At 39.8% G+C, this 16,161-nt stretch overlaps 1 protein-coding gene across 1 annotated transcript; it reads left to right on the top strand.

Moving 5' to 3' along the window:
• Window positions 1–1,745: 1,745 nt before the first annotated feature.
• Window positions 1,746–14,219, top strand: LOC103519826 (CDC42 small effector protein homolog; the record flags this gene model as incomplete). The annotated part of the gene is made up of 5 exons (XM_008484914.2): window positions 1,746–1,936; window positions 2,475–2,613; window positions 12,345–12,449; window positions 13,763–14,015; window positions 14,125–14,219. Coding segments are annotated over exons 3-5 (435 nt in total), but the record flags the coding sequence as incomplete, so codon positions are not given.
• Between the last annotated feature and the right edge of the window lie 1,942 nt (window positions 14,220–16,161).

Raw genomic sequence — 16,161 nt, 5'->3', positions numbered from 1 at the left:
TGAACGGTATCGGTTTTTGGATGAAATTATGACCGTTCCAAGGGACCTTGCTTAAGTTTTGGTGACCTCTAATATGTTACAAACACCTCTGCTTACGCCCCTGGCTGGAGTTTAATAAAATTGTGAAGCTAATCTCTCAAAACAAGGTGTGAATTTTTTGCTACGAAATTCTGATTGATGGGTTGCTCCGTCACTTACGGAATCAAAGAATTTCGGCTAATAGGGTTCCTAACCTATTCAATTAGCCAAGTTTACTTTGGACCATTAGACTCCTGTGTCTAAAATTCAACAAAATTGCTTCGCATTATCATGAAATGGGGCACAACCACTTTTTTTTTTCTTCGCTGATAAAGGAAGTTCGAAACACGCTGATTTCAATAGAAATGCTTAAAATTTCATTTGAGGCTTCCTAAGAGGGGAAATCTTCGTTTGAAATTTTCGAATTTTGAAACGCACAAATTTTCGCGGGCAGCCATTTTTTCGTGATGACGTCAGTTCATGCGAGGTCGTAAACCATGGCTGCTTCAACGTTATTATTATTTTTTTTTTTTTTTTTGCGACCTTTGAGCGACATTTTAGGACATTTAGGGACCGTTTTGGACGTTTTTGAGTGCGCCAATGCACTTTTTGGGTACTTTTACATCGGAATAGGACTCTATCTCGAAAAAAATTGTCATTTGGTTGAGCCCCATTAATTTTCGCGGGCAGCCATTTTTTCGTGATGACGTCAGTTCATGCCAGGTCGTAAACCATGGCTGCTTCAACGTTATTTTTTTGCGACCTTTCAGCGACATTTTAGGGGATTTAGGGACCGTTTCGGATGTTTTTGAGTGCGCCAATGCACTTTTTGGGTACTTTTACATCGGAATAGGACTCTACCTCGAAAAAAATTGTCATTTGGTTGAGCCCCATTGAATCCAAAATAGGTCAGAGTTGGTTTGATTTACTTCTCAGAGAGGGTTTCACCAAACTAATTTTTATCCTGTAACAACCCTAATAAACCTATACAATTCAAATAGAATTTATCAGGCTATTAGCTAACAGGCTTTCTAGGGACTGGAAAAATATTGGTGAAATCTACCCTTAGCCATTCATATGGATCATATGGAACAATAAAGAGGTGCTCTATTAAACTGTTGGTATAATGGAACAACTTGTTCTAAGTTGAGAGTCTAAATAAAGTGCTACTTATACTTATATGGATCTCAACTTACCAATGAAGCTGGCACCATCAAATTTGTGTTCTGGTACGTAAGGAGCTGCTGTGGTTACAGGAGCACTGGTAGTGGTAGGAGCAGGGGAGGTAGGTGGAGGGGGGAGAGTTTTTTTTTTTTTTTAAATAATAATAATAGGTAAGTCTACCTAATTAAAAAATTCTTTAAGTACATACTAAATTTGTTTCCTTTCATTCTATAAGGTGTGTACAAAGTGGAATCTTCAGTATTTCAGATGTCTGAGGACGCTGAAGCTGAAGTGATAAGTGATTGCCAGGTTGTGAAGCAGGTAATCTATTTCCAAGATTTAAATGTTCATAACATGGCGTGTCGAGATTCGGCATGCAGTATCTGTTGAAAAAAGTCCCGTTTTAAATGTGTGTCTCTTCTCTAATTCAGCCCAGATCATTAAATCGCCGCCATTGGTTCAATTTTCAAAATTATGAGAATTTTTAAAAATCCAGGCTTTTTTTTCTTTCCAAAGATTTAAACTGATTGCATCATGTCAGAAGGACATATGAGTATATTCAAATAGCTCTGCTCTATTTAAGACAAGCTGTGCAGGGACAAGGAATGCACTGAATGCATCAGGGGCCAATGAAATGTCCACCTCTGATAGAACGATTAAGGTCAATATACACTTGATTCGCATTTCAATTCGACACCTGACGTTCCAAATTGACTTTGTATTTCATGAGATTGCACAAGGCAAGATTGGCAAGGTACGTATGGAAGATATGTGAGATTAGTACGTGCATTGAACACGCCCTATGTCTCAAGGTGAACATTTTGGATGTGTATAGATCGAACGAGGTATGTATCTACGCATTCAATGTGAATGTTATTAGGCCATCTGTTGTCTATCCAATATTGAATTCTACACCGACATATTCATTACCTCAAGGGTGAAATTTGATCGGGTTGCTTAAAGTCATCAGAAGGTCCTCTTTGATCTTAGACGTAAGTTAGTAACTTCGTGGTTAATTCCAACTTGAAATCTGAAAAATCAAGTTTTGTTTCCCAAAAATCGATTGATCTTAGACGTAAGTTAGTAACTTCGTGGTTAATTCCAACTTGAAATCTGGAAAATCAAGTTTTGTTTCCCAAAAATCGGAAATGGGATCGAGTGGATTGGAATCCATGAACTTGACAAACTTCATTTGTCAAGGGTCGAAATCTCCCTTACCCTTGGGATCAATTTGAAATGGTTCTCTTTCTTATTCATCCTGCTAATTTGTATAACTATTTCCTCTGTTCCAGGTTTGTGCCATGTATCTAGTCACTTGTGTGCAGCAACCTATTCATCTGGCGTCACCCCTCCATCAGTTCATTCTGGTGATGCTCTGAAGTCCCCACTCAATTCGTCCTTGATCAATTTAGACTGAAATTTTCTGAAAATGTAAGTCACCATTCTTCTGTTGATGTCTATCTTGTTTGATTCCCTCGACGGGATTTATGATTCGCTAAGACCGCGTTTTACGAAGTCGGATTTGGCTTCAAATCTGGATTAAACTGGGATCCAGAATAATTAAAAATGGTTCAGCGTATAACTCGATTTTTATCGCGCATGCATTTCAAGAAGCCCTGAGTGCTGGAACTAATGAGTATAGGTAATGAATGAATTTAAAAGCATAGTAATTATAATTAAAATACACCTGAAGAACGAGTATATCTTCGCATTGTACTAGCACTAATCCACTAATGTCTAGTATTCTCTTGGTCCCATTAAACCCTCGTCATGGGGTTTGGTTTTCTAATGGCCTTCGAGGCCAGAGATCCGGGTTCGTGAACCGGATCTCCTACCACATTTTTGAACGTCGCGTCGGTCAGGGGAGCGACTTTCAGGAATGACTTGAATGCACAAAACGAACTGATTTCGATAAAGATGTTTTGGGCCGGAAAATTTACGAGTAAATTGGAGATGATTTTGCTAAAAATCAAGAGGTATTCTAGGCCAAAAATAAAACAATTTCGATTTTGGCAGTTGCAAATTTCATGTATTTTTCGAGTCGAATCTCAGCCCCCGAAATATAAGCCCATCAAGCACCACCGATCTACTTTATCTGGCTGTGTGTGGCTGGAGCACGATTATTCTTTAGTCTAATTCTCTCTTGTCGGCTAAATTGGTCTAGGATTATTTGGTTACGCCTGACTGGATTGAAAAGATCAAAAGTTCCCAGTGGCTCCACAGTTAATCCGAAGCTGCAAAGGTCATCTTTTACTTACTAGAGCATGGAGAAGTGTGGGCAGACAAGCTTAATCCTCTTCGTCTCTGTAGTGGTTCAGAAAAAGAGGAATTTTCAATTGTGTTAGGCATACTTAAATGGGTGTCACAACTATCGTTCCCCAATTGTTACACGTAGATAAATTTGACATGTACTGGACTCGAACCATCAACCTCCAGATCCGAAGTCCAACGCGTTAACTTCTACAACACTGAGGTTGGTTGTGGTTCAGCAAAAGAAATGCATTTACCTCCTGAAATCTAGCGCCTCGTGATTGGGGTCTATTGTAAATCCGTGGGGTTATCAGGAGGGTACAGAACTACAGAATTCTCTGAAATATGAAAGGGGGGAGAAGAGCTAGGCACAGCTGAGAACAATATTGAGAATACCTATTGTCTTGTTTTGTCAGTATTGCAAAGTCCAAATTAAGATGCAGTTTCGTACATGGTTTGTAGAAATTTTGCTGCAACTTTCATTTGATTTGAGTTTCGTGACTTGTAATAGGTACGTCACTTATCTGAGAAAACATGTTGGATTTAATTTCCAATTGAAATGTTCGACTTACAGCGGCCGAATTCCAAAGTATAAATTACTAAAGACTCTAAAAAGCATCATGATGATTTTATCTTTAAAACTGTTTCAAGTTAAATACCTTGTAATGAGATATCCGAGAAATAGATGTTAAGTATCAGGTGCTTTGCTAAGTATAGTCTAAAGCTGCTGGGATTTATAATAAATTTTATGAATTGAAATTTTATAATAAATAGATAGGTACGACCACTGTATCTATAGCTGTTTTGTTCAAGTTTCTAATTTAAGACATTTGAAAATCACTAAGCTGTGATTTACCTTTCTTTTTTTTTTTTAATCAAAGGTGTTTCATTCCGGACATTTTCACCTCCAAATCACAAAGCACTTGGGTTTTCGAAAGTCGATTGTCCAAGAACTCCAAGATAAGATACCTATAGGTTGTAATAATTGTAATATTTAGGTACAATTCCCGTCCGAGACAACAGAAACTATCCATAGTCAGTCAAATATATTAGTTGCTGACATGTTCGTAATTTGATGTCATACATTGTAGAGATTGCTGATGTTGAGTTTCAATGTCAGCAGAACTGTCACCGCCTCGATACTTTTGATTGTGAACTCACTGTGTGAATAATAGCAATGTTTGAAAGGATATAACCGGGTTTAAGGAAATCTAGAAAAGTCATGCAATTTGAAAATGGCCTTAAAACTCAAAAGGCTTGCGATTTCAAGTTGGAGGAAATGTATAAACCCTGAATGAGGCTTAAAAAAGTCATGGTAAGGTGTATTTTCCTTTCGGAAACGGAATCGATCCGATGGGGCGCCATTTTGTATTTCCTATGGTTTAGTACAGGCGCCATTTCAGTTTCCAAAACCCTTTGCGACAGTTTCTCGAAAGGAAAATACACCTAGATAGCTGTTTGTGTTCTAATTTTTTCGACTTGTCGAAACAGTAAAACAGTGTCCCGGTGTCCCAAGTTGTTTGGTTACTCAATGGGATCTTGATAAAGTCCCAAGTTGTTTTAAGGTGTGTCCATAGTCGATCGACGAAGGGAATCTATGTTGTCCAGGCAGTGTGGACGGTTCAGTCGACATCGATCGATGGTCAGTCCACTTGTGGACACACCTTTTCAGTTCTTTGGTTCCTGGTTGTTTGTGTGTTTATGCTTTAGTTGCTAAACGTACTTGTCTTCAAAACAAGTTTCCGGCCTTATCATTTCGCCTGTCACAAATCGCACTGAATAAATCATCGATTTTTACTTTCTATTACTAATTTTTTTTCGGCCTACGCACGCTCAAATTAAAAGTAATACAAATACGAGTGTGTATTGATATGAAAACGTCAAACCTGTTAACATGGAACTCTGTCTTTCGAGCATTTTACGCAGCGTTGTGTAAGAGGTGTTGTTGATATTGATCATAGATAAACAGGTATTTTACAAATCGCACTGAATAAATCATCGATTTTTACTTTCTATTACTAATTTTTTTTCGGCCTACGCACGCTCAAATTAAAAGTAATACAAAAATACGAGTGTGTATTGATATGAAAACGTCAAACCTGTTAACATGGAACTCCTTTCGAGCATTTTACGCAGCGTTGTGTAAGAGGTGTTGTTGATATTGATCATAGATAAACAGGTATTCGCATCCTTGTCACATTTGACATCTACATACCAAATTTCAAGTCTCTAGCTCTTACCGTTCTCGAGATATTTTGTTTACAGACAGAAGGAAGGACAGACACACGGACCAATGGCTGAAACTTTGGATTTAGGCTCTAGGGACCTCAAAACGTGTTTTGGCACTAAAAACTGACCATCGAAAATTTGACCCGATTACATTACTTTCCTTCCTATAGGATAAGGAAAGTAAAAAAGCGTTGATCTCGAACAAACACCCAATAATTTAGGTTAGCACACTCTTTGAAATTGGTTTATTTTGGGAGGTCACAAACTAAACCAATAAATTTCATCTGATGGAGATTAGACCTGTGGTTTTCACGTTCAAACCTCCATTACATTGCTTGCTAATTTGTTATGAATCATTTAGCAGAGATCATAAATTGTCAAAATTAACCCAGATCAATCTTCACATTTCCTCCAATATCTGTGAATTAGTCTAAGGTCTAGGCCACAAGTCTATCAAAGTGTGAATTTTCAGGTCAAGGTATTGGAGGCCAGACGTACGGATGTAAGCAAAATCCGTACTTGTCAGCAAAGTTTGACGTGCGCCTGTCTGTTTATTGATAGTGTCTAACTTGGTTCTAGTTACTTCTGCAGTTTGGTTCAAATCAGGTACTTCGTATACTTCTCTATCTTGGTTCAAGACAGGTACTTTGTAAAAGTCTATGTATCCTGTGGTAGTCAGGTATATCTTTTGAAACAGTCAGCTTAGTCTTTCAAAAGTTTCGATTCGTGATAGGGGCATTATCGGTCATAATTATAACTGTCCATGTCGTATTTAACCGTATTGTATTATGTCTGTTCTTAGGGACCTTCTAGATTTACACTCTTTTGATGTGTCAATACTAGACACATCTAACTTTTATACATACCGTGTGACCCATTTATCTTTGGGAACTTCGTCACAATAGTATTATGTACTCTTATAGCGTGCCATTGATGGGGATTTAGCCTCCATAAAAAGTTACAAAGTATCCAAGACGTTTTATAGCCACGCGAGGAATCACACATTACAGTATAAAAGTTATTTGTAGTTTACCATGCATGTACGTCACATACATCAGCAAAGTTTGACGTGCGCCTGTCTGTTTATTGATAGTGTCTAACTTGGTTCTAGTTACTTCTGCAGTTTGGTTCAAATCAGGTACTTCGTATACTTCTCTATCTTGGTTCAAGACAGGTACTTTGTATACTTGTTCCATACGATATAACTTTACTTATCTGGTACTTGACTTGTTTGATAGAGGAGTAGAGGATATCATGGAACACGCTTGTGTAAAGGTCCGTTCCCACTTGTCGTTCGGAAAAAATTTGTGTCGTGTGTAGTGGGAACACTCGTTTAAATTACATTGCCTATAAGGACACTTTGTGTCGTTCGGAAGAAAATCGTGTCGTGTGTAATGGGAACACTCAATTACATTGCCCACAGGCATTTTTTAGGGGAAAAAATCGTGTTTGATCTTAGACGTAAGTTAGTAACTTCGTGGTTAATTCCAACTTGAAATCTGGAAAATCAAGTTTTGTTTCCCAAAAATCGGAAATGATCGAGTGGATTGGAATCCATGAACTTGACAAACTTCATTTGTCAAGGGTCGAGATCTCCCTTGCCCTTGGGATCAATTTGAAATGGTTCTCTTTCTTATCCATCCTGCTAATTTGACAGTGGCTCCACAGTTAATCCGAAGCTGCAAAGGTCATCTTTTACTTACTAGAGCATGGAGAAGTGTGGGCAGACAAGCTTAATCCTCCTCGTCTCTGTAGTGGTTCAGAAAAAGAGGAATTTTCAATTGTGTTAGGCATACTTAAATGGGTGTCTATCGTTCCCCAATTATTACATTTATTACACGTAGATAAATTTGACATGTACTGGACTCGAACCATCAACCTCCAGATCCGAAGTCCAACGCGTTAACCCCTACACCTTTGAGGTTGGTTGTGGTTCGGCAAAAGAAATGCATTTACCTCCTGAAATCTAGCGCCTACAACCCTGTTGCGTCCAATGTCCAACCCTGTTCGTAAGGCATGTTTTTAGCTGAATTCCCTTTAAGGATGAGCTATTAATTTTTCGGCTTGATGCATATCTGGTGGTAGAAAGTTTAGCCGATTTAATATTGAGTATTAGATCGTTTCCAGGGACGGCAACGTGGAGCCACTTCCGTCTGGACACGAAAATATATATTAATTTTTCGGCAAAGGCACAACCCCGACTTAGAGGGTTGTGTTCTTTGGGATCTTTTGTGAAGAGCTTTCATAGAGGGAGCTTTTGCAGTAACTCCTGAGATGTATTATCGTTCCAAAACTGAAGAGACAAATAGTGGATAAGAGAAAGCCAGTTGTTCCGAGAACGAATCTATTTGAGCCTTAGAAAAACATTTAATTCGTCAACCAACAACCTCAGTGGTGTAGTGGTTAGCACTGTCTGCACTGTTGACTTTGAATCTTTAGGTGGGTAGTTCAAGTCCAAGACAAGTCATAAAATTTAGCGTAGTAAGCGGGGAACGACAATTGTGAGTAGAAGAAAAAGAAAAATTCCGTTGGTACTCATTTTTCCTGCTCTATGACTTTGAAACATCACCCAAGTAAGCGCAACTGATCTATTCGTCAACCAACAACCTCAGTGGTGTAGTGGTTAGCACTGTTGACTTTGAATCTTTAGATGGGTAGTTCGAGTCCAAGACAAGTCATAAAATTTAGCATAGTAAGCGGGGAACGACAATTGTGACAACCATTGAATTTATGCCTAACAAAATTATAATTCCTCCATTTAATTCGTCAATATGATGTAGAGTCCATGAGAACATGCCTGATGAATCTGTGAAGAGTTCTATGCCTAACAAAATTATAATTCCTCCATTTAATTCGTCAATATGATGTAGAGTCCATGAGAACATGCCTGATGAATCTGAAGAGTTTGAGGCGCTCATTATCATTAATACTAAATGAGGATGAGAGTGTTGAAGAAAGTGCAAACCACGTCAAACTTGAACTTTAGAACAATGAAATGGGCGGAAACCGAAGCGAAAAAGAGAGCCGTGCAGAAAATACTATGAAGAAATAGAGGCAGAAATTTACATTTAGGAGACACACACCCCCGATAGACGAGGCAGATTAGAAACACGCCTCCCTCCCATTTTGGTGGTCATGGATAAGAGACGAAAAAAGGATTAACTAGAAATATTTGCAATCGAAATTTGAGAGTTTTTTTAAAGAGATTTTATAGAATGAACTGTAACTGCTGAGGTTTTATGGTCCTGAAATCGAAGAGAGAAGGAAGACAGGATAGGATGAGATAGCCTGCGCTTCCGAAAACAAACCTGATCGTTTAGGAGACACACGCCCCCGATAGACGAGGCAGATTAGAAACACGCCTCCCTCCCATTTTGGTGGTCATGGATAAGAGACGAAAAAAAGGATCAAGTAGAAATATTTGCAATCGAAATTTGACAGTTTTTTTTTTTTTTTAAAGAGATTTTATAGAATGAACTGTAACTCCTGAGGTTTTATGGTCCTGAAATCGAAGAGAGAAGGAAGACAGGATAGGAGATAGCCTTCGCTTCCGAGAACAAACCTTAACTGTTTAGGATAAAGTTCGTCCCGGGCGGGAATCGAACCCGCGACCTAGCACTTACAAGACAGACGCACTATTCTCCATGCTAACTCGGCTGGCTTGCTCCTCAGATTATTAGGATAAAGTTCGTCCCGGGCGGGAATCGAACCCGCGACCTAGCACTTACAAGACAGACGCACTATTCTCCATGCTAACTCGGCTGTCTTGCTCATCAAATTAAAACGTAAATAATCTTGGATATCAAATTATCAATCACACTTGCACCTCGCTGATTGAAATTTCTTACAATATATTTCTCAACATAATCTGAAGAGGGGCTGTGATTGGGGTCTATTGTAAATCCGTGGGGTTATCAGGAGGGTACAGAACTACAGAATTCTCTGAAATATGAAAGGGGGGAGAAGAGCAAGGCACAGCTGAGAACATTATTGAGAATATCCGAAGATATGAAGGGTAATGAGAACAAAAGACGAGGAAGGAGGAGAAGAAGAAGAAATGAGAGGAAATTTTTATTCAGAGTCTTGAGCAGAAATTAACCCCGAGGCGTCCCCTTTAGGGCGCTATTATTATGTGGACAAATTCTGAAATAAATTAGTAGGATAAAATTAAATGCCTTGGCCGGGATTGAACCCATGCCCTCCTGTTTACCAGTCTTGTTTGTCCGAGAGTCCGGGAACAGGTTAATGTCTAGTTGCTAATCTAGGAAGACAAATAAGACCAGAGTGAAAGTTTTTAGAAGAGGCGTTGCCCCTAATAAAACCGGGCAGCACTTTGACTGCCGCGCGTAGGTCAGAGTAAAGGCAAACGCACACTTGAATTAGTTGACCGTATTGTACAAGTTACGTTTTTTTTCCCAAGAGGTTTGATAGAGGGAACTGTAAGTGCTAGGCTCTTATCGTCCCGAAATCGAAGAGAGAAAGAAGACCGGATAGGAGAAAACCAGCCGTTCCGAGAACGGACCTTATCCCTTCAGGATAAAATCCACCCCGGGCGAGAATCGAACCCGCAGCCTAGCGCTTACAAGGCAGGCGGGCTACCAACCAATCTAACTAGGCTGGCCGACTATCTTTAAAATGAGAGAACCCTCAGCTCAGCGGTAGACGTGTTGATTTGGAATATAGGGGGCGTAGCACGAAGCTGTGTTGAAATCAAATTCGAATTGCTAGTAAAAGATTGGTGATAAATTGTCTCAATTGAGTGATAAATAACTCTCAACAGATAATCGAATTACTACCGTAAATGGTTCGACACTCTGATTACCTTATCCCTTCAGGATAAAATCCACCCCGGGCGAGAATCGAACCCGCAGCCTAGCGCTTACAAGGCAGGCGGGCTACCAACCAATCCAACTAGGCTGGCCGACTATCTTTAAAATGAGAGAACCCTCAGCTCAGCGGTAGACGTGTTGATTTGGATTATAGGGGGCGTAGCACGAAGCTGTGTTGAAATCAAATTCGAATTGCTAGTAAAAGATTGTTGATAAATTGTCTCAATTGAGTGATAAATAACTCTCAACAGATAATCGAGAACCCTCTGAATCACTACCGTAAATGGTTGGACACTCTCATGTACTGATATCATCGATTCGATGAGGATCGATTAGATATCATCAAAATCAAAACTATTCGAATTCTCACTGCATTTCCTCCCCTGAAAAACTCTTTTCAGGGAGAAAACCAGCCTAAAATTTCAGAGAGGGAACTGTAACTGCTAAGGTCTTATCGTCCCAAAAGCGAAGAGAAAGACAGGACAGGAGAAAGCCAGCCGTTCCGAGAACGAACCTTATCCGTTTAGGATAAAATCAGCCCCGGGCGGGAATCTAACCCGCAACCTAGTGCTTACAAGGTAGACGCACTCCCAAGCTAACTAGGCTGGCTCCTTCATCTGTACCACCCTATATTGTTTACATTCGTCTCAATATAATTGAATACCGGATATCATCGCCATCATAATGGACAAAGGAAGTAGACCTAGCGAGGAGCTAGGTAACCATTTCTGTAACAGCTGACTCCTAGCACCTTGAGACTTGTTGTGAATACCAATGAGTGAAACAAGCTGGACCGTTTATAGCTTTATAGTCTAGGGCAGGGGTTTCCTAGTTGGAAACCCCTGCCCTAGACATGACTAATACATGGTCCGCGTGGTTTTTGGGTGGGCCCCATCAGGCTTCATTTTTTTCTCTTTTACTATTGGGTGGACTCTGAAAATGTGGAGCAACCACACCCTCCCCTCGATAAAATCCTTGGATGGGCCTGCTCCCTTGGTACCACCCCATATTGTTTACATTCGTCTCAATATAATTGAATACCGGGTATCATCGCCATCATAATGGACAAAGGAAGTAGATCTAACGAGGAGCTAGGTAACCATTTCTGTAACAGCTGACTCCTAGCACCTTGAGACTTGTTGTGAATACCAATGAGTGGAACAAGCTGGACCGTTTATAGCTTTATAGTCTAGGGCAGGGGTTTCCAACTAGCGGCCTGCGGGCCACATGTGGCCCCCAGAACATTTTCGTGGTCCGCGTGGTTTTTGGGTGGGCCCCATCAGGCTTCATTTTTTCTCTTTTACTATGGGGTGGACTCTGAAAATGTGGAGTAACCACATCCTCCCCTCGATAAAATCCTTGGATGGGCCTGCTCCCTTATGTATGTACCCCGCGAAATACCTGCCAATGTGGCCCGCATACACATGGAAGTTGGAAATCCCTGGTCTAGGGCCCTGGGAGCCCGGGACTATCTCCGACAATGGGCTGGCTTCTCACAACAATTTTTAATAATTAAAAAAAAACGTTTCAAAAAAAAGTTTCTCTAAACGGGATACTTTGTCAAATAGCAATATATATAGAAAATGAATATGGAAGTTGGAAATCCCTGGTCTAGGGCCCTGGGAGCCCGGGACTATCTCCGACAATGGGCTGGCTTCTCACAACAATTTTTAATAACTTAAAAATAAGTTTCAAAAAAAAAGTTTCTCTAAACGGGATACTTTGTCAAGTAGCAATATATATAGAAAATGAATTAGAATACTATGTGTTCTCTATGTCAGCCCATTCGGCCTTGACTATAGATCACTTTTGTCTTTTGTAACACTTCCCCCTACCTTGTCTTTCTGCTTTCAGACTCACCCCTTCTCTCCAATGTCAGGGTACCAGTCAGGCAATATGGCAGGCGAAATGTGGCTCCAATGGTTCTCCTGCTGTATTAACCAACCCACCGCCCCACAGGTAACTAAACCTTTGACCAAAGTCTGACCTTTGGTCAAACCTTTAACCAAAGTGGTAACTAAACGCACCAAGGTAACCTTTGACCAACGTCTGGAGTACCACTTAAGGTTGAATTCCCAGCGAAAAGGCATGACATTAAAGGAAATTCGACAGCATCAAGAAGAAAAGAACCATCCGTAAGACAATTCCTGTTTCAATGGTTATTTTCTGCCTCATGCTGTAAAATTATGGACTATATTTACATTTACATTATTATGCCAAATTGGGTTCGGCTTCACGTTTTTATTTATGAGTATCATTTTTAACCAAAGTGGTAACTAAACGCACCAAGGTAACCTTTGACCAACGTCTGGAGTACCACTTAAGGTTGAATTCCCAGCGAAAAGGCAAGACATTAAAGAAAATTCGACAGCATCAAGAAGAAAAGAACCATCCGTAAGACAATTCCTGTTTTAATGGTTATTTTCTGCCTCATGCTGTAAAATTATGGACTATATTTACGTTTACATTATTATGCTAAAGAACCATTCCGTAAGACAATTCCTGTTTTATGGTTATTTTCTGCCTCATGCTGTAAAATTATGGACTATATTTACATTTACATTACTATGCCTTGAATTCCCAGCGAAAAGGCCAGACATTAAAGAAAATTCGACAGCATCAAGAAGAAAAGAACCATCCGTAAGACAATTCCTGTTTTATGGTTATTTTCTGCCTCATGCTGTAAAATTATGGACTATATTTACATTTACATTATTATGCCAAATTGGGTTCGGCCTCACGTTTTTATTTACGAGTATCATTATTATTTATTTTTTAAGTTGAAAAGTACTATACCTATAGTGTGTTCGTAGAACTTAACCCATCCTTAAGGGCTGTCTAGCCCCTACACCTAAGCTTCAGATTGGGTTTTTTGTGTATGACCTATGATGTGTTATAATGATGGTTTTTATTTACTAGTATCATTATTATTTATTTTTTAAGTTGAAAAGTACTATACCTATAGTGTGTTCGTAGAAGCTTAACCCATCCTTAAGGGCTGTCTAGCCCCTACACTTAAGCCTCAGATTGGGTTTTTTGTGTATGACCTATGGTGTGTTAATTGTGTTATAATGATGGTTTTTATTTACTAGTATCATTATTATTTATTTTTTAAGTTGAAAAGTACTATACCTATAGTGTGTTCGTAGAAGCTTAACCCATCCTCAAGGGCTGTCTAGCCCCTACACCTAAGCCTCAGATTGGGTTTTTTGTGTATGACCTATGGTGTGTTATAATGATGTTTCTAATGTTCGCCCATTCTCCACTTTCAGCGCAAAAGGCACCAGGTTCGGCGCCCAATGCGTATCGATCGGTCCATGATAGGAGAGCCTACCAATTTCCAGCACACCGGACACATAGGCTCGGGAGATGTGGAGCTGGGCAATTCAAGACTGAGAGCCATCCAGAATCAGATGCAAAGCAAGGGAGGCTACGAAGCAGATCTGGGAGTGAGGGTAAGTGCAAGGCAAACTCATACGAGATCTCAACGAAGATACAGGAAAGAAGACCCCAATGGTTCGGACAGTAAGAAGAGATCCAGAATATGTTGAACTCCACTTACACTTTTTATATTTCTTTCTCAAAGAAAATTAATGAACATACCTTTTTTCTCTTTGTCTTACCGGACACATAGGCTCGGGAGATGTGGAGCTGGGCAATTCAAGACTGAGAGCCATCCAGAATCAGATGCAAAGCAAGGGAGGCTACGAGGCAGATCTGGGAGTGAGGGTAAGTCCTTTTTTTAGCGGAGCAAACTCGTACGAGATCTCAAGGAAGATAAAGGAAAGAAGGCTCCAATGGTTCGGACATGGCCGAGTGGGTATCACACTAGGCTTGCACGCAGGAGGCCCGGGTTCGATTCTCGGCGGGGCCGAGATATTTTTCGGCTCTGTGCTAGGAGTTCGGGGTGCACTCAGCCTCGTGAGGACAATTGAGTAGCTACTTTAATCGAACAGCGACCAGTGGGGCCATTACCAGTGTAAAAAGATTATTGAAATATGGAAATTGATTACAAAGGAAGTTGTGAAAAAACTCTGCTTTACCACAAAGAATTTGAGATTTGATTTTAATTGATTGATTGATTGATTGATTGGTTGGTTGGTTTCGGACATGGACATGTAGAAAGAAGAGATGAAGAATATGTTTGAAAGAGGCTGAGAGATGTGGAAGTTGGAGGTAATGGGATTTACGGACAAAGTGAAACAGGATTTGAAAGAGAAGAAGTTGGATGTCAGCCACGCCACGCCCAAAACCGAGGCGCATGGAAGAGGTTGATTCAAAATATTTACCTGTACATTGAATTTTAATAGCTAATAAAGAGTCTAAACAAACAAATATTACTGGGATTGTATATCAGCCATAAACTACGAAATTAGGACTTACACCAGAAATTAGGACTTACCTTAGCTTAGATAAGGTTTGTTCTCGGAAGCGAAGGCTATCTCCTATCCTGTCTTCCTTCTCTCTACAATTTCAGGACCATAAGACCTCAGGAGTTACAGTTCATTCTATAAAATCTCTTTAAAAAAACTCTTAAATTTCGATTGCAAATATTTCTAAAATTTCGATTGCAAATATTTCTACTTAATCCTTTTTTTCGTCTCTTATCCATGACCACCAAAATGGGAGGGAGGCGTGTTTCTAATCTGCCTCGTCTATCGGGGGTGTGTATCTCCTAAATGTAAATTTCAGCCTCTATTTCTTCATAGTATTTTCTGCACGGCTCTCTTTTTCGCTTCGGTTTCCGCCCATTTCATTGTTCTAAAGTTCAAGTTTGACGTGGTTTGCACTTTCTTCAACACTCTCATCCTCATTTAGTAGTAATGATAATGAGCGCCTCTTAAACTCTTCAGATTCATCAGGCATGTTCTCATGGACTCTACATCATATTGACGAAATAGATGGGACAATTTTAATTGTGTTAAGCATAAATGATTGTCACAATTGTCGTTCCCCGCTTACTATGCTAAATTTTATGACTTGTCTTGGACTCGAACTACCCACCTAAAGATTCAAAGTCAACAGTGCTAACCACTAATACACCACTGAGGTTGTTGGTTGACGAATTAAATGTTTTTCTAAGGCTCAAATAGATTCGTTCTCGGAACAACTGGCTTTCTCTAATCCACTATTTGTCTCTTCAATTTTGGAACGATAATACATCTCAGGAGTTACTGCAAAAGCTCCCTCTATGAAAGCTCTTCACAAAAGACCCCAAAGAACACAACCCTCTAAGTCGGGGTTGTGACTTTGCCGAAAAATGAATAGAAAAAAGGATTAATGAATTCAGCTAAAAACATGCCTTACGAACAGGGTTGGACATTGAACGCAACAGGGTTGGACTTTGGACGCAATCCAAGCAAACTTTCCTTAAAATTTGCAACGAGGGGATTCTTTGTTACGTCTTTTACAACACTGCTTTTGAATTTTTTTCAAAATGTACCGAGTCTGTTTAGATTTCAGTAGTAATGGTACACATCAATTTAGGTATGAGTACCCGGTCACAAAAGATCTAACTAGGTCGCAGTGACATAGGGCGTTTATTATAGCCGATGGCCCTATAAGAACAATGGTTCGTGATATTAAACCCAAGGGGTACGCGGGCAAAGAAGGTTGAGAACCACTGGTGTATACCATAGTTTTTTAGTACAATACAAGCTTTGATCATCGA

This window comes from Diaphorina citri, unplaced genomic scaffold, assembly GCF_000475195.1.
Source record: "Diaphorina citri unplaced genomic scaffold, Diaci psyllid genome assembly version 1.1 scaffold2961, whole genome shotgun sequence".
Lineage (NCBI taxonomy): Eukaryota > Metazoa > Arthropoda > Insecta > Hemiptera > Psyllidae > Diaphorina > Diaphorina citri.
Note: the sequence above shows the minus strand (reverse complement) of the source record. Positions and strands in the feature narration are given on the sequence as shown.